Source organism: Pezoporus wallicus, unplaced genomic scaffold (assembly GCF_028554395.1).
Source record: "Pezoporus wallicus isolate ANWC-B61680 ecotype Strahan unplaced genomic scaffold, APGP_CSIRO_Pwel_v1 contig_4722, whole genome shotgun sequence".
Classification (NCBI taxonomy): domain Eukaryota; kingdom Metazoa; phylum Chordata; class Aves; order Psittaciformes; family Psittacidae; genus Pezoporus; species Pezoporus wallicus.
Window position 1 is genome coordinate 1,108,285 of NW_026641840.1, and position 26,826 is coordinate 1,135,110.

The window sequence follows — 26,826 nt, forward strand, 5'->3', positions numbered from 1 at the left end:
CAAGGGAACACAAAGCTGAGCATATTCCCAGCTGGGGTGGATGCGTTATCCCCCAGGCTGGATGTAGGTAATGGTCTGATTCCACTCTCAACACCACAAAGGTCAACGCCCAAATTCTTGGAACTCATTTAAAAGTCCAGATACAAGATTAATTTGACCTTAATTGCTTTCAGCACTAATGAAGTACATACACTTGGCTTTGCTTAATCAGGGAAACTTCCAATGGCATTAAAATGTCTAAGAATACGAATCCCTGGAGATTTAAAAGCAAATAGTTAAAATCAACTTAGATCCAATTATCATATAAATCACTAATGACCTGGGTAAATTGGAAGCTCTTTGGCTCAGCCTCCAGGGAAGCATAAACCAAATAAAAATGTACATGTTACCTGGATTAATACCCAGGCTCAGGGGACTTCATTGCAAATATTCCAATCGGATTTTTCCCCGGTGACGTTGTTATTCATTGCAAAACCCCAGTATTTCAAAGCAAACCGTTTCCAGGGGAAGGTTTTGATGAAACTTTCAAGCAGGAACATTCATATCTTTGTGTTCAGCATCCAAAAGCTGTGTTCACTCAAGAATAGGCAATCATTCATTGCTGGCCACATTCCTGCTGAATACTTTAACTGGAGGGCAATTAGTTATTTCCGGTCCCATCTTTCTGTGATCTGCTCTTCATCTCACTCATGGTCACAGCCTGATGCTCCATTTATAAAAAGAAAGAAGGGAAGAAAGAGAAGGTGATTAAAGGTTTCGGTTTCGGTCTAATGAAAACAAAACCTTGCAGATGTTTTGCTACGTGCCCCCACATGATCAGATCAAGTTTTCTAGATGAGTTAATGAAAACAGAATCATAGAATCACGGAGTGGTTTAGGTTGGAAAGGATCTTGAAGCTCATTCAGTTCCAATGGGCAGGGACACCTTCCACTAGAGCAGCTTGCTCCAAGCCCCTGTGTCCAACCTGGCCTTGAACACTGCCAGGGATGGGGCAGCCACAGCTTCTCTGGGCACCCTGTGCCAGCGCCTCAGCACCCTCACAGGGAAGAGCTTCTGCCTAAGAGCTCATCTCAGTCTCCCCTCAGGCAGGTTAAAGCCATTCCCCTTGTTCTGTCCCTACATGTTTGCATAAAAAGTCCCTCTCCAGAGTTTTTTATAGCTCCCCCTTAAGGCATTGAAAGGCTTCAATAAAGTCTCCTTTGAGCTTTCCCTTCTCCAGGCTGAACAACGGGCTGAAAATGCTCAACAGTACTTGAGTGGTGTAGATGTGGGGATGGAGCAGACATCAGGATGGACCTATAGGCCCATGGGAGAGAAGGTTTCCTTTACCCATCTCAGCTGGGTAAAGGAAACTCCCTGGTCTGTGTGTAGGCAGAGCCATGAGAGATGATCACTGCCACCGTCACGGAGTGGTGAATGAGATTGATAATGCAGCGTATTGATGTGAAATGGGAAATACCACCTCAGTGGTACAGCTTACCCATCACTGAGCCCACAGCGAGGAACAGAGACACTTGCCACCACCCGAATTGTCCTCAGGGCCAGGAGGAGGAATGTTGGCTAAAGTGGGGCTGGAAAGCTGCAACTTCAAGGCTTATCGTAACAGGAGCTCCTTCCAGCTGGTGAGAGGATGAGTTTGCTCCTAGAACAGGAGATCTGCTCTGATCCTATAGTCCCCTATAAGGATCCTCAACAAACTGATAAGGATCGACCTGATCAGATCCTCCCCAAGGGCTCAATGGACATGCCTCAACACCAAGACAAGTTAGGGAGCTGAGCACCAACCCTTCCATGTGCAGCATTCCTCCCAAAGCTGGGTCTGATGGTGCTTTGAAAGGCTAAGAAAGAAATCAAGCAGGGCTGCAGTGTGTGGCCTGAAAGGACACCTTCCTCCTGACCACTGTGATTAGATGAGATCCTGCTGCAGGCATTGATTACCCTGATGTTATTCCTGATGAACTACATGCTTTTAGCAGTTGCTTTCTACTTTCTTTCACTGTGGTCTATTACGAAACTCTTGGATCTCATTTCATATTCATGTATGGCCACTGCTGCATCCAGGCACCGTGTGCTGAGCTCCCCACCCAGACACTCATCACATCAGGCAGTGCAGCACAATTTAAAGCCCGCCTAAGCCAGTCCAAGTCCTCTCAGTTTGTCTCTGAGCCTGAATAGCAAAGCTAAAGGAAGATCTTTATATCTTTGCAACCACCAAGTCAGCTGCGTGCGCACAGAGAGGGATGCTTGAGGGTGGAAAACCACATCCCTCCTCCCATGACATGTCACATTTGGCCTGGAGAATTTGCTTTGCTCTGGGGAATCAAGTATTCATCTGTAGGCAGCTCATGACATAAAAATAGGTCAGATCTTGTTTCCTCTCAGCATCCTGGGATGTATTTTTTCTCCTTGTTCTGGAATTACTCTCCTTGTGATCCCAGCAAGCTGAAACAGGGATTTCCCTGTACACAGTGCAAGAGGAGCATCCGTCTGCACACTTACGTGAGACTATCAGCTTACCCAGGCTCTTTGTTCCTGGGTATCACTAACAGAATCACGGAATGGTTTGGGATGGAAGGGACCTTAAAGCTCACCCAGTTCCAGCCCCTGCCATGGGCAGGGACACCTTCCAGTACACCAGGTTGTACCAAGCCCTGTCCAGCCGCTTGGGATGGAGAGACTGGAATTTGCTCTGCTGGCTGCAATCCATCCAGCAAACCCCAACATTTCCAAGGGAGTATCCAAGGCCAGGGCAGCTCAGCACCCACACTGGAGCTTCCCTGGAGTCAGTGGGATGCTGAGACATCCCCATCTCCTCCATTGAGTCTAAACATCGGAAAACAAGGATTTGGCTGTTGCTAAGCTACACAGAGCAGATCAGTGCAATGGTGAATGCAGGGCTGTGCAAACTCAGGTCCTAAATCCTTGGGTGAGCAAAGGGGCTTGTCTGCAAGCCCAAGGACATGATGCCCGCAGCACTGTCCAGGTTGCAAATGCTGCTGCTGCATCATGCTGCTGGGGCTGAGAAGCCAGTGTTACCCTGGGGATGGGCAGCAGGCAAGGATGCTTTAAGATGTGTGTTTTAAGATGATGAGGGCTTTAAAGAGCTTAGCCCTTTGCTGTAAAAATAAACCCAAATGCCTTTATGTAACTCCCAGCCCCTCTAAAGCTTCAAACGCATCCATGGAAATTAAAAAAGGAGAGATTTAAATCTGGAAAACCCCTCAACCATCAAAGTATTTCACCTTAAAACCAACACAAAACCCCACAGGCAAAAGGCCCTAACAAACAACAAAACTTCAAGCAAAGCCAATAGAACCCACACCCTGAACAGGGGCAGTACAGCCGAGCTGGGAGGCTCCATCTCCCACCTTCACTGGTAGCCCCCTAAATGTCATGGTTCAGACCCCATCAACATCAGGGCAGACCCTTGGGTGCTTTGCCTGCAAGTTTCTTGCAGTGGGGGCTTTTTCTTGTCTTTTTCCTTTCCCACCACTGCTACTTAATGAACAAACCCTAATCAATACTCATAATAAAGCTTCCTAGGTGGTAGGAGGGAAAGAGACAGCTCAAAATGATCATTGTAATGGGAGGATTGATTCTCCCTCCCGTAACTCGGCTCTGACTTCAGCTCACAAACCTGACCTCTTGCTTGCATCGGGCTGGTTATGGCCTTGCTAGTATGGACATCATAGAATCATGGAATCAATAGTCAGGGTTGGAAAGGACCTTAAAGCTCCTCCAGTTCCAGCCCCTGCCATGGGCAGGGACACCTTCCACTAGAGCAGCTTGCTCCAAGCCCCTGTGTCCAACCTGGCCTTGAACACTGCCAGGGATGGGGCAGCCACAGCTTCTCTGGGCACCCTGTGCCAGCGCCTCAGCACCCTCACAGGGAAGAGCTTCTGCTTTATCTCCAACCTGAACTTCCCCTGTTTCACTTTGAACCCATCACCCTTTGCCCTATCACTCCAGTCCCTGATGAAGAGCCCCTCTCCAGGCCACATCACCCATCGTGCAGACACCCTGAAGGCTCTAGCAGAGCAGGAACCGCAGCAGACAGCCCATGATATTGTCAGCTACAGCCTGAAAAGATGCTTCACCACCCATCACCAACACATTATTGTTTTCCTACAAACTGGTGGAGTTAATATTACATAAAGCCACACCATCTCTTCATAGGGGCTTTCAGGAGCAGAGCTCAGACTGGCCTGTGGCCAAGGAAGAGATGTATTAGGCTGACTGGGGAAGGTTTATCTTAGTGCCTCCAAAAGAGGGATTTTAGGGATATTTCTCATTGGAGCTCCTTTCCATGTTACAGGGTTTTACAGCAAGTGTTTTCTGTCTCCAGAGCAACACTGCTACACTAGCACAGATCACAGACAGGCTCAGTGTGTCTCTGTGGGGGAAGAACCAACTTCCCTTGATAACCAGGATCCTGGTTCTGCCATAACCACCAACACTGGGAGCAACTAGTGCCTCTGCACAAACCACTGGAGGCTGGATCTAGGGTGAATAGCACCAGCAAGAGGTCTGCAAGCTTCTGTACAAGTATAAGAGATGGCATTTGAATAGCGCTTACTGTGTTAGATGAGGGCTGGCACATGCACACCCCGATGTGGCTTCATCAAGCTTTGGTTCTCAATCCAATTTGCCTTTACAGCATCATTGGCCTGGGCTGGGTTTGAGTCTTCTGCTCCTCACAGACTTCTCTAGGGCTACCCAGGGGACCTTGTACTATGGCAGACCACCTCTTCTTGTATTACTGATAGAGCAACTGTTGAGAAATGTGCCAGGGATGAATGTGAAGCCTGTTTTCTGCGCAAAGGATGTAGAGAGCAACAGTGTCCCTTGCTCACATATGGGCAGTGCTGGGTATGGATGTCTTAAGCTAATGAAAGGGTGTTCAGAGCGGGCACGTGATGGACATCATTCACCTTCTACCAAAGAGAGAACTCACATCTTCAGTTTCTGGAGCTACCCCAGTAGCTGGTACTTCCAGGATGCTATTGGATGTACCTTTAGCACAAACACTGATGCTGCTTTTGTTCCACGGCTAATAGAGATGGAAACAAAAAGGGATCACAAGCTGCAGCGACACAGAGAACTTAAGAGGGAAGAGATGAATCTCTCCATGTTCAGGATGCAAAGGACTTGTTTGAACACAGATGCATTGTTCCATCCACACGCCCAAGCGAGCTCACCACCACCCTCCACGGGAGATGAGCATTCCCAGACCCCCGGATGATGAGCAGCCAGCACAGTAAGCAGAGATTTGCTTTAATGCCATGTTTTTTGTCCCTGCTGTGTTCCCAGCAGCAGATTTAAACCCACCACAGTCTGGCAGAAGCCCGGCCACAAGCCCACAAAGGAGCAGCCAAGTCGAAATGAAGACGAAGCACTTGGAGGGTTTGATGGACGAGAGGCAGAGCTGCCTCCAGCCTGAGCCACTCATACAATATACAAACGAAGACACAAATCAATGCAAAGTGTTTGAGCTCCAGAGAGAAAGAAGAAATCAACCCATCCATCACACTCAGACACACGTCCGTTTGAGTCCGAACCCTGACAGTGCTTTTTGACAATGGCAGCAGCTGGATTAATACAAACTGGGATGTACATGAGGCAGGACATGAGGTCCCACTCCCTTCCCTTAGAGGCAAACACTTCCCAGTCACCTTCAGCATCATCACTGAGACACAAGGATTCTCCCAGTCCTTGAAAGAAAGGATTTAGCCCCACTTTAAGGAAGGGACAGTGAGGAGGTAAGTGCTACCCCATGGCTGAGCTTTAGAAGGAAGACTAAGGGGGGGTAAGCTGAAACAAACAGCTGAGATTGGATTCAAAAAGAATGGAATCAGCACTACAGAAAAGGTAAACCAGCAAAAGGTGACACCAAAATCTGCCTGACACAAGCTCTGCTCACAGCTCTTGTCCCAGCATGTTCCTTGGGATCCAGTTCTGGCAAAGCTGGTCACACTGGAGAAGGAAATGGGGCCATGATCGGTCAGGCACCCTCAGCTTCCAAGTATCCCCTTGCAGATGGGGATGGAGAGTGGGTGATGAGCCTGCAGACCATATATCCTCAGTTTCTAGCTCTGATGGAGTACAGAAGAGACCCTCAGGGCTTTCTGTCCATCTCCTTGTGTCAGCGCTTTATTAAGGAGGTGGCTGCACTGAAGTGAATGCATGACTGTTAAGGTGGCAGTCTGGGGTTTATTAAGCTCTGTTTAATATTTATTCTTTTTTGAAGGGTTCTGCTCAGTGATTTGCATCACTGGGGGGTTTTGGGTATACAAATTAAGCATTAGCTGGCTTTGACAGGGGCTGGGTGTTAGCTTTTACCTGATGCTGGGCACTTCTGCAACACTGAAGGAGGCGGTTGTCTTCTCCTCAGCCCAGCTATCTGAAACATGAGGGTGTTTTACAGCCTGCTACTTCATCCAGGCTTAGTCATCCTCTTCTTACTGCAAACTCACAAATAACCCATCCTAAGGAATAACTGTGGCACCACTTTATCAGGCTTATTAGGACCACGGCTATGAGACAGCTCTGAGGACTTCAAAGAGCCCAAGTACAATGAACAAATGTAGAAAACAGATTTGAGGATGAGGAGGAACTTAGTCCTGCAGAGCATCTCACTGTGCACTGATGTGTGAGTCCTCAAGAGAGACTCTTCCACATTGCATTTGATCTCTGGAAGACCAAGGAGACCAGTTTCAGGCCATCTGCAGACCCCAGTGGGTGCTTTTGAATTGCTCGTACTTCATCATGGTTTCAACCTGCCTTTGCCCAGAATAATGCAGAAGTGCACATCTGGATTGGGTGATGCTGATCCAGCCTCCAGCTCAGCTGGTCTGAATCTTGTCCAGGAACACTAATGCAGAGGTGCATTGAGATCAGTAAGAAACAAGCTCCCGAGCATCCCTAAGGCTGACCAGGGTCACACAAGGAGACCAGCAGCAGCTCAGAATTGAACTCAGATTTAAAACCACAAACTTATTTCTAACCCTGAATCGCTTTCAGGTCATTCCCCCAGCTCACGAGGCACAGAAGGGCTGTAGAAGGAGCCTCCCAAATTCCTGTGAGAACCAGCAAAAGGAAGACTCGAAGTTAGCCCGATGGGCACCCCAGTGATCCCTATAAGGCCCAGGAGACACGTTATGGGGAGCACTGGCTCCCTGCTGCCACTGGCTGCAGCTTGTACACATCAGAGCAATTTCAAGGCATTACCCTGCAGAGAACAGCACGTATCACAGCCAAGGCCAGGTTATTTCAAGCCCTCTCCCTCCTTCTCCTCTGCTGCTGGGTTGCGAACCCATCACTGATTCACCTTCAACTGCGAGCAGCTCCAAGGTCCTAGACCAGCAGGAATCAAGTGGCATTAAAGACAATATCAGTCATCCCTTTTAGCAGGATGGCTAGTGTCAGGAGAGCATCTGCAAATAGAAACAGGAGGATGGGCTGTCCCTTGTTCACTTACCTGCCTCTCCATCTAGAATGCTCTGAGACCCATTGATTAATACTTGGCACGTCCACAACAGGTTACAGGTTCCAAGTGCTGTGCAAACATTAACTCATTAACCCCCTTGCCGTGCTGTGAGGAAGGGGAGAGCTGTCATCTCCATCATACATGTTGGTAACGGAGCCTGGGGTTACTGGTGAAGAGGAAGAACAGGCTGGTTTGGCATCAAGGCAACAAGCTGTGAGTCCTCTCTTGCTATTCGTGACCACAGAGCAGTTGCATTCATTTCCCTTCCTCTGCAAGCAGAAGGGATAAACCATCCTTTTTCCCTGAAAATGGGAAAGGGCAGAAACAGTCTCCATCAGAGGCTGCAGCTCTTCCTCTGGTCTTGTCCAAGAAGACCCATGTCCTGATGGGACATCCATATATGCCAAGACCAAATCGAGCGCTTCCCCTTTGTGTCTGATTCGTGGCAAGACCTGATGAGAAACCAGAAGATGGACTCATCAAAGACACTGGTCGGATCTTAAACTCTTGGATAGAGGGAGCACGTTTTGTGCCAGCCCATGTGGTGCTATCAATGATGCTTCAATGACCACATTGATGCTTCAATGACCACAATGATTCCTCTTTAATGGGCAAAGTTAGAGTTTGTGCAGTGGCCAAACATCTATCAGGAAGGGGTGAGGTGGGTTTCATCCTGCGCTAGGGTGGGAAAGGATGTGGCATCCCTTCTGCACCTTCTGGAAGCACATAGGGTCTTCCAATCTAAACCATTCTACAATTCCCTGATTCATCCAAAACATCCAAAGCCTTTTCTGCAACAGCTCCTGAAACCTTTCCCTCACCATCCTCCCAGACAAGGGGTTTCCATGCCCAGCCTGCTCTGACAGTGCTTCTTGCAAAGAAAATGCTCTTTTGTTACTGTCTGAGACTGAAAGAGCCATTGGGATATGCAGAACGATGCTCTGATTCCATGCCATCCTCACACAAAGCAGCATCTCTCCTCACCACGCCTGGGCTCATCTGTTTGTCTTCCCTTTCTACCAACATAAAGTTGGTCAGGAAGAGATGAAAGCCAGGGCACACCACTTACCAGGCTCTGCTATCTCTCCCTGAGCACCCCATGCTGCCCACCCCACCTCAGAATCTGAGTCTTAATCTCCAATGACTCAGCCTTCCTTTGCTCCACACCCTCACTATAGGACCCCAATGTCCCATTTTTTGTTTAAATCCCTTTCACCCGTCAGGAATACCCAGAAAATGCCTGGAATAAATGTCTGCTTTTTTAATAAGAGCACACACTAGGATTCAGCACTGAGCTGAGCCCAGCAGCTGTGAGCAGATGTGCCCTAAGGTCAATGCAAACCCTATTGTCATTCACCACCGCTGCCCTGACAGGAGCAGAGGTACAGAGCTATATCTATTAGAGCAAACTAGACAAGGTCAGGGCACAGGATCAACCTCCAGCACACAATTACCCATACCTTTAAGCTGCTGCTGGGTTGTCACAGTCTTGGACCACAGTGTGCAGCTTTGCAGACGCTGGCCGGACCTTGGAGGTCTTCGTGGACCAAAGGAGTCTTCCCAAGACATACACTGGGTTTGGTCACCCTGTTTTGGAGACCAAGAAAATATAAGCGTGAGGATAAAACTATGGCATGCTGTCCCATGTTACTTGTGATAATGACAGGCAAACAGCCCTGGGCTTATCTGCAACTGCTCCTTTGAAAATGCCACCTCACTGTAGAGTTTGCCTAATGCCAAAGCATCACCAAGGGTGGAAGTCATCCTACTGCATTTATAACAGAGAAGGGGGTAAAGAGAGTTGAAGGAATAACATTGCCTTCTGTATGGAAAGCAGACACCCATGCTATGCACTATAAGCTCTAACAGTTGACAAGAGCATGGCCCCTTGTAGGAGTGGTCAGAGCTTAGTGTGACACCACATCTGTGGTTGGCCACCATCCTCCATGCCACCAAACGTCCTGCTGGAACGAAGGGACTGGGTGATACAAGACACAGCCCCTGCCTGCCTCTGACGGTCTGCTCATTGCATCTTTGTCAGCTGCTGAACTCAGAAAGCCCCCATGAGTGGTGTTTGAACACAAAGGCATGAGAAGCAGCAATGGGGAGAGGAGGAATGGAGAAAAAGGCCAGGTTGGACAGGACTTAGAGCAAGCTGCTCTAGTGGAAGGAGTCCCTGCCTATGGCAGGGGTTGGAACTGGGTGAGCTTTAAGGTCCCTTCCAACCCAAACCGTTCTGTGATTCTATGACATCTTTAGAGAGGACGGCTCCCTAGCAGTGGGCTGGATGGGGCAGATGTAACGGTAGGACATATGTGTGAGGAGCTGGGGCATAGACTGGCTCTTGTATCCGCTCCCACCATCCAAGCTGGCCAGACTGGGGAAAAGAACACGCTGAGAGATTTTCAGTGTGCTGCCTGTTGCCATGGAAACCCCTTCCCCAGCATCCCAGGGATGCTCACCTTATGGGGTGGCCACAAAGCCCCTGGAGAGGACCAGCCCTTGGGAATGGCATGGGGCAGGAGCAGCAGAGAAGGGGTGGCCGTGGCAGTCAGAGGTGTTCAAGCAGGATAGGGTCAGGTTCTGCACACCTCCACTGTGGGGAACTGCAGCGGTGATCCCTGTGTTAGCCCTGGCACTAAGCAGGAAGACTGGGATAACACTGAAGAGCCTGCAAGGGCATCCTGGAAGACAGGTGGATGGGTGTTAGGACAGGGATGCTGCCAACTGATGAAAACTCCCTTTGGTCATTTCCTCTGGAGTTATCCATCATGGAGTATGGAGACACACAACCAGAAGTGCTCAGGTCAGCCAGAGCAGGGTGAATGCAAGGCAAGAAGTACATTTAAAATAACCTGCTTAGCATCAGACATATCCATATCAGCTGTCCTCATGCATCTGCCCGCCATGGTACCTTTCAGAGGACACCTGGTCTCTTCCGCCCATCCCACACTTAGACCAACACTGAGGTGGGCACAGAAACAAGCCCAAACGCAAAGGTGTTCAAAGGGAGAGTACAAATCTCCTTCTCCTGTCTCCCAGGGTGGTGGTGAAGGAAGAACGGTCCCAGCATCCAGACCCGTGTTCACAACCTCCCTCTCCTCCACCACCTCAACCAGTTCACATAAGTCTTTGCAAGTCCGTATCCGCAAGGAAAGGAGTCTTGGGGCAACTCTGTTGTCTCTCAGAGGTGCTGGAGAAATGCTTGGAGGTGGTAAACCCCACCTCAACCCATACACATGGCTTTAGATTGATGCTCAAAGGGAACCTGAGCTCACACTCGATCAGGACTCACATTCTGAGCCGTCATTTCAAGATGTTGCAGGTTTGGTGTTTGTTTTGTGCTGCACAGTATTTATTGTGTGTTTGCTGCCGTGTTTTACCCAACTGCAAGAGATACATAAACAGCAACTGATCAAAGCAATGCATCTTTGCCATCGAAAAGCAGGCGAGCCAGATGGAGTCAATTAATGAAGATGTTTAGCAAGACTAGAGTTTAGTTCATATGCAAACAGGTTCTTCCTCGAAGCATCAATCTAATCCAATAACCAATGTGTGGGGGTGTAAGAAGTGCTGCTTTGTTCCGTCCTTTCCCTTACAAAGAGCTGAGTGAAACTTTTGTTGTTGCTGTTTAATCCTGGCGAGAGGCTTGGAATGAGCAGCGCCAAAAGGTGATTCCAGCCTCACCTTCGTGGTTTGATCCTGTTGCTTTCGGCAAAAGAGGAGTCGAGCATTCAAAAGCAAATTCAACGCGCAGCCTCTTCTCTGAGCCTGCCAACAAGGGAACTGATTACAGTCAATAGCAATGATGTGGACATCACAGCACATGCACTGCACCCGGCCCAAATCCTGTCCCTTATCAGATGCTAATTCAAAGTGTTATGTCAGATTTCATTTTGATTCTACAAGATATTACCAGACATAAAGTGTTATAATGCCCCGAGTGACAGCCCCTTCCATCACTCGGAGCTCTGATCCACCCTATAACTCACATTTACAGCCCAGCTTTATGCCACGCATTACTGATCAATTAGTTGGGGTGCAGCAGTCAGTGATGCCAATCCCTGCTTGATGGCAAGACAAGAGGAGCCAGCAGCCTCTTCCAGGACTGTGGCTGTATGCAGACCCTTCCATGGGGTTATGAATTCCCAGGGGCTGCAGTGATGAGATCCCATCACTGTCAGCATCTACTAGAAGAGAGAATGAAGTGCTTTAGCTGGCTGGAGAGGAAGGAGCAAAGCAGAGCAAGGAGGTGCTGGGACACTGGGGGCCAAACAGTGATTCAGGGCTTATTAAATGGGTCAAACTTGTCCTTTCTTTTCATTTGAATCAAAAAGAGGAGGAGAATGGCTCTGGCTTTCTCCATGGCAGGTCATTGTGCCAAAGAGTCTGCCTGTCCCAGCAGCTATGCACCAGAGGTGGGTCTCATAGGGAAGCTGTGCATTTGGCCCCTGGGATGCTCCAAGAGCTACAGGAGAAGGGATATACTCAGGGACCTCAAACCCCCTGCTGGTGAGGAGCCCCAGGCCAGCCCTTGAGTCAATACAACCCTCCTGCTTCCATGGCTTTTACCTGCCCTTCCTTCCCTTGTCACACTGAACATGAAAGGTTTTGAAGTCTGACTTTCGCATGGGGTGGAGAAGTGGGATTTGATTGTAGCAAACCCTGGCTGACTAAACACAGGTAGCACTGCGCATAGCAGGGTCTGGAAAGATCCTTCAATTGGGCATCTTCTGATCTTGGGATCTACAGAGGGTCCCTTCACCTTCACAGACCAGTGAGCTGGTTACAGCCCTCCCCAGTCCTCTCCTGGACCTTCTTTGGAGATGGCAATATGAAGCTGTCACTACAAAATACAACAAGCCCACCAAAGTCTCCCATCCTCCTGCCTCTTTTGCCACCAAAAAGTGTGACTGAGAGGAAGGTGAGAGAGGCCCTTGTCCAGCCGCCGACCAGTCCTACTCCATCAGACCCTTTCCTGCTTTGAGACACATTGAACCTGAACCCTAATGTGGCAGAAGGCTCAGGGGACCTCTTTATCCAGGAGAAACACTCTTATTTGGTGTTTATCCTCCTCATAGTTACTATAAACCTGCCCTTGAGGCAATGCTGCTTCTTCTCCAACTCCCCCTCCATCCCATCAAGCACACAGAGTTTGAATACACCTCACCCAGCAATGGAGCCATCTATCTCCATGTCTCACCAGACCCTGTGCTCAGAAAACCCAGGTTAAAGATGCACAGAAGCAGATTTCAGACTTTCTCTGTGTAAAAATCAAGAAATACACCTTTTCCTTCAGCGAGGACCTGGCTTGGTTCCCCCCCATGGGATGGCAAACGGAAAACAAAGAAGAGGTAGATTTTAATGAGAGGTGTGTGTGCTTGTGTATGTGCATTCCTTTAGCAGCCATAACTCTAGCAACAAACCAGCCATCCTCAACTTCTAGATAACATGAAGTTTCCGACCCAAAACGAGACCCAAAACGGCCTGAGATTTGCCCATGTCATTCTAACACTTATATAGGAAAGGCCAACACTGTTCTAAAACCCACTGATACCCTGTCTGTGCTGCACAGCAGACACCTCCCCAGCTGCCTCAACCTGCAGCAAGCTTTCAAACCGAAGGGATCAATAGCAGCTCTTACAAATTATCATCCCGAAATGAAAGGCTTGGCACTGCACATCCACTTAGGAGCTGTAGCTACAGCAAATGAACATGAAACCCAAGTCGGTCCCAAGTGAAGGCGCGTCTCTGAGATGCTGGGAGCCTAAAATGGCTTTTATCACTTAAATTTATATTAAGTACAAGCAATCTTTGGTGCTTCCTTCTTTAGGGTTTTGCTTTCAGTTGGCTTCTTTCCGAGTCTATTTTAACGGGAGGTTTCCCAGACGTGGAGACGAAGCTGCTGTCAGTCATGTTTCTATTTATGCTTGCTGAGGATGCTGATGGGCACCTGAAGGTACAGAGTAGGTCTGGTTAATAGAGGTGAGCGTGCTCAGGGCTTGGGCTTGAAATCTCTCTGTTCAGAGTTATCATAAAATCCCAGACTGGTTTGGGTTGGAAGGGACCTTAAAGCTCCCCCAGTTCCAACCCCTGCCACGGGCAGGGACACCTTCCACTAGAGCAGCTTGCTCCAAGCCCCTGTGTCCAACCTGGCCTTGAACACTGCCAGGGATGGGGCAGCCACAGCTTCTCTGGGCACCCTGGGCCAGCGCCTCAGCACCCTCACAGGGAAGAGCCTCTGCCTAAGAGCTCATCTCAGTCTCCCCTCTGGCAGGTTAAAGCCATTCCCCTTGGCCTGGCCCTACAGGCCCTTGTCCAAAGCCCCTCTCCAGCTTTCCTGCAGCCCCTTTAAGCACTGGAGCTGCTCTAAGGTCTCCCCTTCAGGAGCCTTCTCTTCTCCAGGCTGATCCAACCCAGCTCTCTCAGCCTGCTTTGTTTTAACTTCATTACAAGAAGGAAGAACACCACACTCTCCATGCGTGTCCAGAGGGCTATGGATTAGGATGCCTGGCTTGTGCTCTTGCTTCTCGTGCTGCTGCTGTGGAAGCAAAAATAGCAAGAAGCCCATTAATTGCACTAGAAAGTGCTCTGATCCCCATCCACGGGGGTAATGAGGCATTCAGTGCACACTGATTTCAGTGGCACAGGGGTACCCAAAGCATTTCTGAGGATGTGGACTGACTGTGTCAGGACCTGTGCTCCTGTAAGTAAGGGGATGACTGTGCCATGTGTGGGTTTAGGGTCTGGGAGGCTTAGCTCCAGGATGAAAATGATCTGCACTTCGATGACCTGCAGCAGAAACAGCCAAGAGAAAAGAGGTTGATAAGGAATGGTTAACCCCCCCCCCCAAGTTATTAATATCATAACATTACCTTCTGGGTAATGCTGTAATTACCTTTAGGGCCACGAGGATGCTCAGGGGCTGGAGCACCTCCTGTGTGAAGACAGGCTGAGAAAGTTGGGACTGTTCAGCCTGGAGAAGAGAAGCTGCGTGGAGACCTCACAGCAGCTTCCAGTGTCTAAATGGGGCTACAAGGATGCTGGGGATGGACCCTTCATCAGGGACTGTAGTGACAGGACAAGGGGTGATGGGTTCAAAGTGAAACAGGGGAAGTTTAGATTGGATATGAGGAAGAAGTTCTTTATTGTAAGGGTGGTGAGGCACTGGAATGAGTTGCCCAGGGAGGTTGTGAATGCTCCATCCCTGGCAGTGTTCAAGGCCAGGTTGGACAGAGCCATGGTTTAGTGTGAGGTGTTCCTGCCCATGGCAGGGGGGTTGGAATGGGGTGATCTTAAGGTCCTTTCCAACCCTAACTATTCTATGATTCTATGATGCTGGGACAGGGAGTACTGCACTGAGAGTGGTTCCTGAACAGGAGGATGACCCCATGTTTTCAGGAATGGCCCAGCACAGCACAGGTACTTTGAAGACCACTAAGACCCCTTCTGGCCTTCCTAGGACTGTGCTACTGCTTCTGAAACAGCTTTTGCCATTGGGTGGGATTCACTTAACCTCAACCCCCCGCATGAAAGAAGACCATCCAAGATCTATGGCAAGAGGAGCACATCAAAAGGAGTTCATATAAACCCAATGGATGAGCTGAAGCAACCCTGGGATAAAACACCTTTGTTCATGAAGGGAAAGAAAGACAAAGTCCCTTAGCCTAGAAGCTCACAGATACAGCATGTTTAGATCCCCAAGATGAGACCCTATCTTTGATGAGGGGTCAGACCATGCAAACACCTTCAGGAGTGCCAGAAGCCTTTGTACAAATGAAAGGCCCTGGTAAGCGGGCACAAAGAGCTAGAAGAGCCCTAGGACAGGGCAGCTGAGACCAGCAGAGCTTGTTATTATGTACCTGGCTAAGGAGCCTTGACCCTGAGTGTGTCCAAGCCATCCCTTAGCAATAGCCCTAAAGGCAGAGCACAAAAAGGGTGTTTCCCCACAAGGCTGGGAATGAAGAACTATTTCCCGTCAGTAACTTCTCCCTTGATGCTTCTTTAGGATCATTTTTGTCCTTCTTGCAGACTCACAAACGCTCTGCAGGGATGGGATTCACTTGAGCATCCTAGAAGGGCATCAGTGAGCTGGGACACCTTCATTACCCCATTGTGGGGTGATGTCCCCGCATCGCCACATTCCTATTGCTTTTCCCAGGATGGGAACATAAAAAGGAATTCGGATTCGGTTCCTTTTCCCTCCCCTGATACCCTCAGCAAAGAGGAGGGAACAAAATGAAAGCAGGTTTGAGTGACTTTCGCTGGCAATATTTCATGCCCCTAGTCTGTTCTTCCCCACTGAGTATTCCCAGCCTGAATATTGAGTAACCCAGGCTTCAAAACACACTCGGAGGTGATGGATTGCTGCTGGATGCAGGCTGAAGTTTTAAGCCAACAATTGCTTTTCTCTGAAGGCTTTTTTCCCCCACCAGAAACCGGAGGAACAAAACCACCTTTGAATTGTTTTTATGCACAACGCTGTCTCCTGCACAGTAACCGGGATCTTCAGAGGATGCTGGGTTATGAATAGCTCTCATTACAGGGGGAAAAAATGCCCATGGTTTCTGTACGTGCGCCCACTGTGTGTGCAGGGGATTAATCACCCCTCTTAAAGAGGATCAGAGCTGAACTGATTGGAGCAGAAACCTGATGTAAAGATGAAGGAGGCCACTTAGAGCCTGCCTGGGAGTCCAGAGCCTTCTCCTTCCCCCTCTTCTCCTGCAGCAGGGAGGAAATGAGCCTCCCCAGAGGCAGACAAGATGGACCTCAGCAAAATGAAGGTCTCTGTAATGCCATAAATCAAGGGGTGAGTAACTTGTGCCTGGGGGAACGGATTGCTTCAGAACCGGAGGCAGAGTCAAGGGCTGAAATTCAATGGAGGGGCAGAAGACACCTCCAGGAGCACGGTATCAGTTTGGTGTTTCTGCTGCTTGGTTTCAACTTGGATGCTGAAGCTGCCAAGTTGTGCATCAGCCTCAAAGTCAAAGTGAAAAGAGCAATAAATGCTTTACAGTGAGGGTGGTAAAACACTGGCACAGGTTGCCCAGAGAGGAGGTGGATGCAGCATCCCTCCCTGGAGACGTTCGAGGCCAGGCTGGATGTGGTTCTGGGCAACCTGATCTAGTTGGAGATGTCCCTGCTCATTGCAGGGGGTTGGACTGGATGAGCTTTGAAGGCCCCTTCAACCTAAACTATTCTATGATCCTAAAAGGCAAAAAAATCCCCAAACTAACCACATCAACCACATTTAATAAACAGCTGGTCCTGACTGATGGACATTAACTTCCCACAGGCAACTTTTGGGTTTCCCTGGGGATGCCATTGCCTGGCCTCAGCAGCTCATAGTCTGAGTAAGTGCCCTGCACTGTCACAGGCTGAGCTCCAGTGAAACAAAGCAAGTAGCACATGGCCCCACAGGGCATCGAGAGCAATAACAAGTGGTGTTTTGATAGTCATAAATCAGGCTAGGGAAAGTGGTTATTGGGGCACTGCTGAGCCAGGGGGCAGAGCTGCTGAGACAATTCAGCTTTCCAATGAACTATGGGTGTCCCAGGGAGGAGAAAGTATTTCTGTCATCATCATCGACTGGTTTGGGTTGGAAGGGACCTTAAAGCTCACCCAGTCCCAACCCCTGCCATGGGCAGGGACACCTTCCACTAGAGCAGCTTGCTCCAAGCCCCTGTGTCCAACCTGGCCTTGAACACTGCCAGGGATGGGGCAGCCACAGCTTCTCTGGGCACCCTGTGCCAGCGCCTCAGCACCCTCACAGGGAAGAGCTTCTGCCTAAGAGCTCATCTCAGTCTCCCCTCTGGCAGGTTAAAGCCATTCCCCTTGGCCTGTCCCTACAGGCCCTTGTCCCAAGCCCCTCTCCAGCTTTCCTGCAGCCCCTTTAGGCACTGGAGCTGCTCTAAGGTCTCCCCTTCAGGAGCCTTCTCTTCTCCAGGCTGACCCAGCCCAGCTCTCTCAGCCTGGCTCCAGAGCAGAGCTGCTCCAGCCCTCGCAGCATCTCCATGGCCTCCTCTGCACTCGCTCCAACAGCTCCACGTCCCTCTTGTGCTGCTGCCCCAGAGCTGGATCAGGACTGCAGGGGGGGTCTCCCCAGAGCACAGCAGAGGGGCAGGATCCCCTCCCTGAGCTGCTGCTCACGCTCACCTTGACCACACATCTTGTGCCTCCAGAACAGACCAAACACAACTCTTTGGTTCAGCTTGTCCAAAGCAAAGCTCAAAAGAAGGAGTAACACAGCTACAGAGCCCATTCTGGTGGGTAAATTAAACATTTTACACCCACAGGCTCTCTCCTCCAACACCTACAGAGCATTTTCCAGATGAACACAGTTACTTCCTCCAGGCTGGGGAAAAAAGGACTGAAAGCGCTGGACAATACACCCAGAAATACTCAAACCAGGAATCACATTCCCTGCTGCCTCAGTGATCCCCAAGAGCATTTGGCATCGCTTGCATGGACCAAAAGCAGTGCTATGGTTGGTTCAAGTCATGGGAAGCAAGGTGAGACCGCCTTCTGGACCCCTTGCCTCGGGACCCATCACCTCAACTTATGCACAGGGTCCCCTCAGACCTATAGGAACCTCAAACCTAGCATAAGGAAGAGGACATGGAAGACCATGAGGTCCAAAAGGCTGACCCCAGGTAGCAGGAAGGCAATAGAGAAAGCATTGGCTCCCCAGGGTTCCCTGAGTCACCAAGGTTTGGTACCCACGGGCCTAAGACGCTATTTGGTTTCCTGGTAACAGCAGCAGCAGCAATCACCAGCTTCATTCTAACCCCCCCAAAGTGCTACGATTAAAAAGCTTCCATTTAAAGAGGGGAAAGAACCCCCCAAACAAGACCACGAGACCCAATGGTGATTCATAATGAGCCTGTTCTAGAGGCTCCCCAATGGCTGCACCCTCCATTCGAGGCAAACACACGGGGTGTGGAGTGAATGATTTTGCTGGATGGTGCCACCAAGGCAGCGTGCTGGGGCCAATAGATCCCAGAACACACACACACACATACACTGCTTACCGTTAACAGCAGCAGCCACACGTTACCCCTCCCTGGCAGCCTGAAGTGGACTCACAACCCTCTTGCTTTACTGGAGGCTGTTTCGCATCCTCTTGCTGCTGACACGCAGCCTTTGCTCCTTCCTCTGCAAGAACAAATACCACAGGCACAGATCTGGTGCACTGCTCCCTTTGCTTCACCCAGATGGCAACTGGGGAGCAAAGAACAAGAGCTGGGAGATTTCCTTTCTACTTGGTGCTAAAGTAAGAAGGATTTTGCCTGCTATGTCACTGTGTTACCATTTATCTGCTCTGGCCTCAGCTCCTATGTCCCATGCTCAGCATTACTCCAGCATTTCCTATTAGACCCCATCCCAGACTGGTTTGGGTTGGAAAGGACCTTAAAGCTCATCCAGTTCCAACCCCTGCCACGGGCAGGGACACCTTCCACTAGAGCAGCTTGCTCCAAGCCTCTGTGTCCAACCTGGCCTTGAACACTGCCAGGGATGGGGCAGCCACAGCTTCTCTGGGCACCCTGTGCCAGAGCCTCAGCACCCTCACAGGGAAGAGCTTCTTCCCAATGTCTAATACGACAGCAACAGGCTCAACTTCAAGGTGCTAAATACACGTGCTCTGCTCCTTCTGCCTCTTCTGTGTGCCTGGAGCACACAGCTCTTCTGTGTGTCTGGATCCTGCTCACAGACCTCTCTCTGCGATGCTGATTTCTTCAGGCAAAAGCAGAGATTTCCCTTTGTCCACCTGATTCCAGGGGTGGAACCTTCAGTGAAAACCCAGATTACGAGCCCTTTCCTTACCCATAAGCACTCAGCTGCTGCCACTCAGACCTCACCCACCTCTGCAAACACCTCCTTTGGAAAGCATCGGGCTCTGCTATTTAAAGGCAGCTACGGGGGAATACAGACTTCTTGTTTGCTTGCTTTTTAAGAGGAGCCAGATGAGGAGGTGTTCGAGCTGACTTTGACCTTTCCAAAACAGCCCAACTGTTAATAATGTTTAAACTGAGAGGGGAAAACCCTCCCTCACTACCTGACATAAGAAACAGGGGAGACAGCAGGGAATTCTAATGGGAAGCCTAGCAAAAAAGCTTTCTGTCCATTAAGGTCTCCAGGACCTCATCTCCTTGCCCTGCTCTCCTTCATCCACTAAACCCTTTGCAGAATTAAACCCTTATCTCATAATATGATAAACCTGTGGGCTGCTTTGCAAGGAGATGATGCCCTGGGTTAAGGAATGTGCAAATCTCTTGGTATCAGGTTTTAAGGAACAGAGAAGGGCTCCAACATATGCCAAATCCCTTCCAGCCCTGCTATTTCTATACCAGCAACAGGTGAACATGAAGAAGAACCTGCTCAGCTTGCAGTTTACTTGGGAATACGATCCACTTCTTGCAGCTCCAATGCCAGCGTTCCCAGATGAGGACCTGCAGTTTGATCTGTGCAGTCGACCTTCCCTTTGGGATAGTGGGAACAGCTGCTCTGCCCCCGTCCACCTGCGGGACTTGCAAAGGAAGGAGGGATGGATCCTGTGTAGGGGGTTCAGAGAGTAACTGTGCTTTCCTATGATGGCTGAACAGGGAAAACTTGCCTCCGGATCAGCCTGGAGAAGAGAAGGCTCCTGAAGGGGAGACCTCAGAGCAGCTCCAGTGCCTAAAGGGGCTGCAGGAAAGCTGGAGAGGGGCTTTGGACAAGGGCCTGTAGGGCCAGGCCAAGGGGAATGGCTTTAATCTGTCAGAGGGGAGACTGAGATGAGCTCTTAGGCAGAAGCTCTTCCCTGTGAGGGTGCTGAGGCACTGGCACAGGGTGCCCAGAGAAGCTGTGGCTGCCCCATCCCTGGCAGTGTTCAAGGCCAGGTTGGACACAGGGGCTTGGAGCAAGCTGCTCTAGTGGAAGGTGTCCCTGCCCGTGGCAGGGGTTGGAACTGGATGAGCCTTAAGGTCCCTTCCAACCCAAACCAGTCTGGGATCCTGTGAGGGTAGCCCACAGGTGAAGGGATGTACAGGATCTAGTACAAGGTGCATTGGAACAACCCTCACCTCCCAAGAGCAGCAATGCCATGGGGACACACGGAAATGGTTGTCCAAAAGGTGCCCTCAGCAGCTTTAACACCACCACTGGGCTATCAGCTGACTTAGGTCCTCCCCTGCCTATGGCACAAGGGCTTTTAGATGTCATTGGAAGGCAGTTCAAAGTATTTGGGGCACAAGCCCAATGGGAAACGGACCTTTTAGGGATACTTTCAAACCATCCCTTCTTCTCAAGGTCAGATGATGCTTCACACAGAACAAGGGTTAACCTGGCGTGGGGTGGCTGCAGCGCTACAATTCAAGGTGCTCCCTCCAGCACAAGGCTGTGTTTTCTTCCCAGCAGTTACTGGCTTGAGAGCCAATCAAACTAATTACCTTAGTGATTATCAAACCAATTACCTCTCTAATTACCAAGTGTCTGTGTTTACCCTGACCTGACATCCTTGCAGAGGAGCCCTGGCTCAGTACCCCATGCTCTATGGGAACCTGCCTCTTCTGCACTGACTCAAAGACCCAGGTCCTCTTCACACCTTGGTCCTCCTCACACACTGTTCAGGATGTCTCTCTCTTCCTCAGAAGCTGATCTAGTTCCTTTGGCTGGTGAATGCAAGTGTGCATTGCAGTGGTGGTTTTGCTGTCAGGCAGACTACAGAAGGGCACACCAGACTATGGGAGGGCACATTACCTTTGCTGCACATGGGTTTCTCTGGTAAGAATATCCTGAGCATGGTGCTGTGGGAGCAGAGCCACAGTGATGACAAAACTAGAGGTGTACTTGACTCCAGGCACTATTCAATTCCTTTCTCTCTTGATGAGTACAGCAGCTGAGAGGAAACTGGAAGGTGACTTGAGATGACAGATGTTCCTCTCCAACACAGAGCTGAAACCAGCAGGGTGTTCATACAGCAAAACCCATCACTGTCAACTGACCTCACCTCCCCAGGCTTACTCCTTTGCATTTTCCAGACCTTTACTTGAAAGTTGCCTTGGGCTCTCACAAGCCAGGGTCTGACAGACACTCACCACTCTCCTAAACCTCCATGTGACAGTGGGTGCTTAGCCCTGAAAATCCCAGACTGGTTTGGGCTGAAGGGACCTTAAAGCTCCTCCAGTTCCAACCCCTGCCACGGGCAGGGACACCTTCCACTAGAGCAGCTTGCTCCAAGCCCCTGTGTCCAACCTGCCCTTGAACACTGCCAGGGATGGGGCAGCCACAGCTTCTCTGGGCACCCTGTGCCAGCGCCTCAGCACCCTCACAGGGAAGAGCTTCTGCCTAAGAGCTCATCTCAGTCTCCCCCCTGGCAGGTTAAAGCCATTCCCCTTGGCCTGGCCCTACAGGCCCTTGTCCAAATGTCTCTTTTAGGCAGACCTAGTGCTTCCTTGAACAGAAGTGTCCAACATCACCTCTCAAGTCTGTTTCCAAAGAACAGTGTCCTGCTTGAAGTCCAGACCAGCAAGAAGAAAGAAGTCAAAGACTGATGAAGGGACAAGGCTGCAGGTACTCAGAAGGAGGGGATGGGAAAGGTGGAAGAGGTGGCAAGCAGAACCTCATCCCAGAAACATTCACAGAATCACAGAATCAGTTGGGTTGGAAAAGCCCTTTAAGCTCATCCAGTCCAGCCATTCCCCAGCCCTGCCAAGGCCACCACTAACCCATGGCACTGAGGCCTCGTCTCCACGCTGTGTGAACACTTGCAGGGACGGTGACTGCAGCCCTGCCCTGGGCAGCCTGTTCCAATGCCTGAGCACCCTCTGGGGAAGGAATTGTTCCTCAGCTCCAGTCTATTCAGGGCTGCTGCTCTACTTTAAAGGCAAAAGATGTCCACAACAGGGACAGTTTTAAAGTCTATACCCTGTTTGTTGCAATCAGCCCCCCCCAAGCTCAAGCAGCACATGCCAGAGATGCTACCATTTATGATACAGAAGACGTTTAAAGAACACAACATCTCAAATGAAGCCCAAAACATAGCTGGAACAAAGAAAGCAAGACTGACTCTCATTGCTCAAGGCTGTCAGGATGGGAAACCAATAAACATTTGGCAGTAACACAGACCTTCCCTCCCGACATAGCTCTTCTCTTGATTTTAGAGTCATCTGGCCTGAAAAACATCTGCTTTTCCTCTGTGCTGCATTGTGCTGCCAATTCTGAGGTTGGCAAGGATGGATCTGCCAACTCCTTGGCTCTCTGTTACAAAAGAGAACATTATGAAGGAGAATTTGTGAGTTAGCTGATTTGTAAACATTACAGCAAGCCACCATGTAAACATGTTGCTTGTGTCCTTATTATTTCTCTCAAGCAGTTTACCTGGCACCTGATGCTGAACTCCAGGATCTTCCTCTCCACCTGATATTACTGTTGCTTCTTCTTGTAGGAATAAAACATAACCCTTAATTAAACAGTGCTCAGAAAGCATCTTGATAAAGAGAATAGAAGAGTCAGTGGCAATATTGTGAACACAGCCTAAATGAGATCCACAGGTGCACTCACAGTTGCATAGTGGGATGCAGTTCAACATGGCCAATTAAAGACACAGAAGAGGTAAATAACTAGCAGAAGGCACATTGCTTATTTGACACTGATGCTGTTACTATTGCAGATCAAATCTTTCCTAAGGTTGCTGGGTAAGATGAACGCAGCAGTTGGTGTCTGAACAAACCCAGTTAAATCACACTGGGTACTTGCGTGAAGATGCTTTGCAGGTTTAGGCACTCCATGCCCTTTCATTCACTTCTCAAGGAAGGAAACTTGTGGTGCATGAATCACAGCACACCATCACGTGGGATCCTTTTAGGTTGCTGTGATGGAAAACAGTTCTATGTCAGTCCTGTTCCTGAAACCGAGGTTGGTTATGCAGAGAAGTTCTATGCTCTAAAGCTTTGTCAATAACATCTGCTGGTGAAACATGATTGACACAGCAGAGGGAACACCATCCGCCCCTGAGGAATGGAAAGAGAGACAGACTGAACCATCAATCTTGTGCATAAAATACATTTATTGTTGGTACAGAGTGAGGCATATTCGTCAGTACTTGATAGGACCGAGGAGCACAACAGAATCATTTCATGTAAATAAAGGCCATGATACATCTTAAGTGTTGGATCATTAACATCATTCCAGCAGAAGGCCCGGAGAGAGACTTCATTTAGTGACATGATTTGTGAAATAAGTTAAAGCACAATTTAAGTCATGACACATGGTAAGGAAAACAGGCTGTACAGTGAGGAGCAGGGGCTGACCTGCTCACAAAGTGCCAGCCCATCCCGGCACACCAAGTGTTACACACCTGGGCCTTTGACAGGGAGTTTTAGAGGAGATTCTACAATGAAATAGCAGCATTTGTAGGATATTTCCCCTTTCTCAGGTCGGTGAAAGGTTCTTTTCTTTTCCTTCCTTCAATCACCACTAAGTGGATTTTACTAAGACTGAACAGTATCTTCGGCTCTGTGATTTCTGATGCAATAAGATACAGGTCTTGGCTTTTCAAATGGTCACACTGATTGAGCCGTGATGGCTGCTGCTCTTGAAATGGCTCTTCCAGTTCTTCTCTTTATTGGCCTGCCCTGTAAATGGGCTGTCATATCATTCTCAGGGTAAAAAATGCTCTTCTGCTGAAATTAGTTGATGGTCTTGTGCTTGATTTGGACAATGCCTTTATCCTCCTCTCCCAAGCATGCTCTGCTAAGAAAATGGTCAGGGAAGGGGGAAGAGAGAGGGAGAAACACATTTTCAGTAACTCAGACTTATTCCAGAGACTCCCTGAAGTTTGGCTACAATTCTTACTTAGGATTTGCAATTGCTTAAATAAAAATGCAGAAAAAGAAACACCGTCAACACACACATCATCACAGAGACGAGTCACGGGAGCAGAAGGAAGCTATCTGAGGAATCCACAAGCCAGCCATTTGGAGACTTGCAGTAATGATTCCTCTTCATACATCCTAATGCTGTCATGGCTCTAGTGCCATTGGCTATTAAGGAAATTAAAACTCCTGACCTTACAATAAGATAAATCCCATTCCCAGCAATTACATACTCAAGGAAATATACCCTGAAGTCATAGAACGCTAAGTATCCCCCCTGCCTACCTCCTTCCTGTGTTCTGAGTCATACCCAGAAGCTCAATAGTCTGAACATGTTGCACTGACCTTGTCCTTCATTCATCACCTCCCTCCCATGCACAATTGGCCACCGAGAGCTAAAGTAAAGATCTGACAAGTGGTCCAAGAGTTATTCTTCCTGCCACACCAGACAGCTCTGCCATTAAGGTCTTGACTCCAGACAGGCCCTGGCCTCTACTGTGAACATGCAGACTTGCAAGGATAATATGTAAGGCTCTACTAAGAGCTTCCTACTGCCATGATCTAGAAATAAAGGGTCTGCAGAATGGGGCACAGGTATGGATACTGCTTGTCTAGATCAGTAAGGAGAACAGGCAGCGAGATGTAACAGGACACTGATAAGCTAAGCAGTAAAAGCATGCTGGGGGCAATCTCTGCTCACTAGAGGACTGTGACATTGACTGAGGCAATCAGCATAGAATCAGAGAATCCCAGACTGATTTGGGCTGAAGGGACCTTAAAGCTCACCCAGTTCCAACCCCTGCCATGGGCAGGGACACCTTCCACTAGAGCAGCTTGCTCCAAGCCCCTCTGTCCAACCTGGCCTTGAACACTGCCAGGGATGGGGCAGCCACAGCTTCTCTGGGCACCCTGTGCCAGCGCCTCAGCACCCTCACAGGGAAGAGCTTCTGCCTAAGAGCTCATCTCAGTCTCCCCTCTGGCAGGTTAAAGCCATTCCCCTTGACCTGTCCCTACAGGCCCTTGTCCAAAGCCCCTCTCCAGCTTTCCTGCAGCCCCTTCAGGCACTGGAGCTGCTCTAAGGTCTCCCCTTCAGGAGCCTTCTCTTCTCCAGGCTGACCCAGCCCAGCTCTCTCAGCCTGGCTCCAGAGCAGAGCTGCTTCAGCAATCTATTGTTCTCCCTACAAAATCCATAAAATGGGGAAGACGTAAGAGTCTCCTTACAAGAAAGGGTAGGAAGGGATTTGCTAATGTCAGGAGCAAACACAAATGTAAACCTTGAAGTCTTACAGGAGACCTAAAAAGGCTGATCGGGGTATTTGAGCATCAGTATCTGGCCAGACAGGGCACAGTCTTGCAGCCTGGACTGAATTGTCAGTGTCACAGAAGTTAGGATTTAGGAAAATGAGAAATAAAGGGACTAAAAAGCCTGTTCTCAGGTATGTCTTCAACCAAATCCTCCCAGTACTACTAAAAATAACCCAGTGAACCATTCAAGTAGATCAAGGAGTGTTCCTACAAGGATGAAGAGGTGCGCCAAGGAGCAGGGAAGCGTGCACATGAAAAGATGGTGAATGTCCTTGTGATCACAACATTCCCCAGAATCCACGGAGGAGAAGTACATGCTGACAGAATGGAAGGAGCTGGTTTTATGCTCCCCAGGTGCCATTACAGAGAAAAATAAGGGAAACTTGTATTAGTTAACAAAATCTCCAAGCTCAGTTTGACAGCATCCCCATGGAGATTGCAGTAAAACTGATGAAGGCTACTTTACCTTTACTCTTTGTGCAGTGCTATTACAGAACTTGCTCGAAGCCATCACTGGGTTGAATATTAACTTTACATAAATTTAACACTGCAGAAGTTAAGGTAGGAAATTCCCCAAAGATCTGAGTAAAATTGTGTTACTTTTATTTAGTATCCTAAGGAAAGAAATCACAGGGATTTGTTCATCACACACATATTTCTCCCCACAAAATTTGATCTTCAGACAAATGGGAGTCTTCCAGGGCTTTGGTTTTCTCTACATGTTTGGTTTTTTTTAGTGTTCTTTGCTGACTCCTGATCACATAAGAACTTAATGTATTTTAAACATTTTCCTTGTGTTTTTTCACACCACCAATGAAGGGAACCTGGTCTGACTCTTCCATAATAAACTTCCTTCAATAAATGCAGTGCTGCATGGAGATGTCAGAGCAGCTTCCAGTATCTGAAGGGGGCCTACAAAGGATGCTGGAGAGGGACTCTTCATCAGGGACTGCAGTGATAGGACAAGGGGTGATGGGTTCAAACTGAAACAGGGGAAGACCTGGAGAAGAGAAGACTGCCTGGAGACCTCATAGCAGCCTTCCAGTATCTGAAGGGGGCCTACAGGGATGCTGGGGAGGGACTCTTCATTAGGAACTGCAGTGACAGGACAAGGGGTAATGGGTTAAAACTTGAACAGGGGTAGTTTAGACTGGATATATGGAAGAAGTTCTTTACTGTGA

At 49.2% G+C, this 26,826-nt stretch overlaps 1 protein-coding gene across 2 annotated transcripts in view; it reads right to left on the minus strand.

Moving 5' to 3' along the window:
• Positions 1-23,512: 23,512 nt before the first annotated feature.
• The window catches only part of CHCHD3 (coiled-coil-helix-coiled-coil-helix domain containing 3), a 163,158-nt gene continuing 159,844 nt past the window's right edge, over positions 23,513-26,826 (minus strand). Inside the window, exon 8 of one of the 2 annotated variants that reach the window (XM_057425612.1) lies at positions 23,513-24,215. In XM_057425612.1, coding sequence (XP_057281595.1) covers positions 24,192-24,215 — 24 coding nt within the window. In that variant the 3' untranslated portion in view covers positions 23,513-24,191. Of the gene's footprint in view, positions 24,219-26,826 lie in introns of both variants that reach the window. The other variant, XM_057425611.1, reaches the window with a different exon arrangement.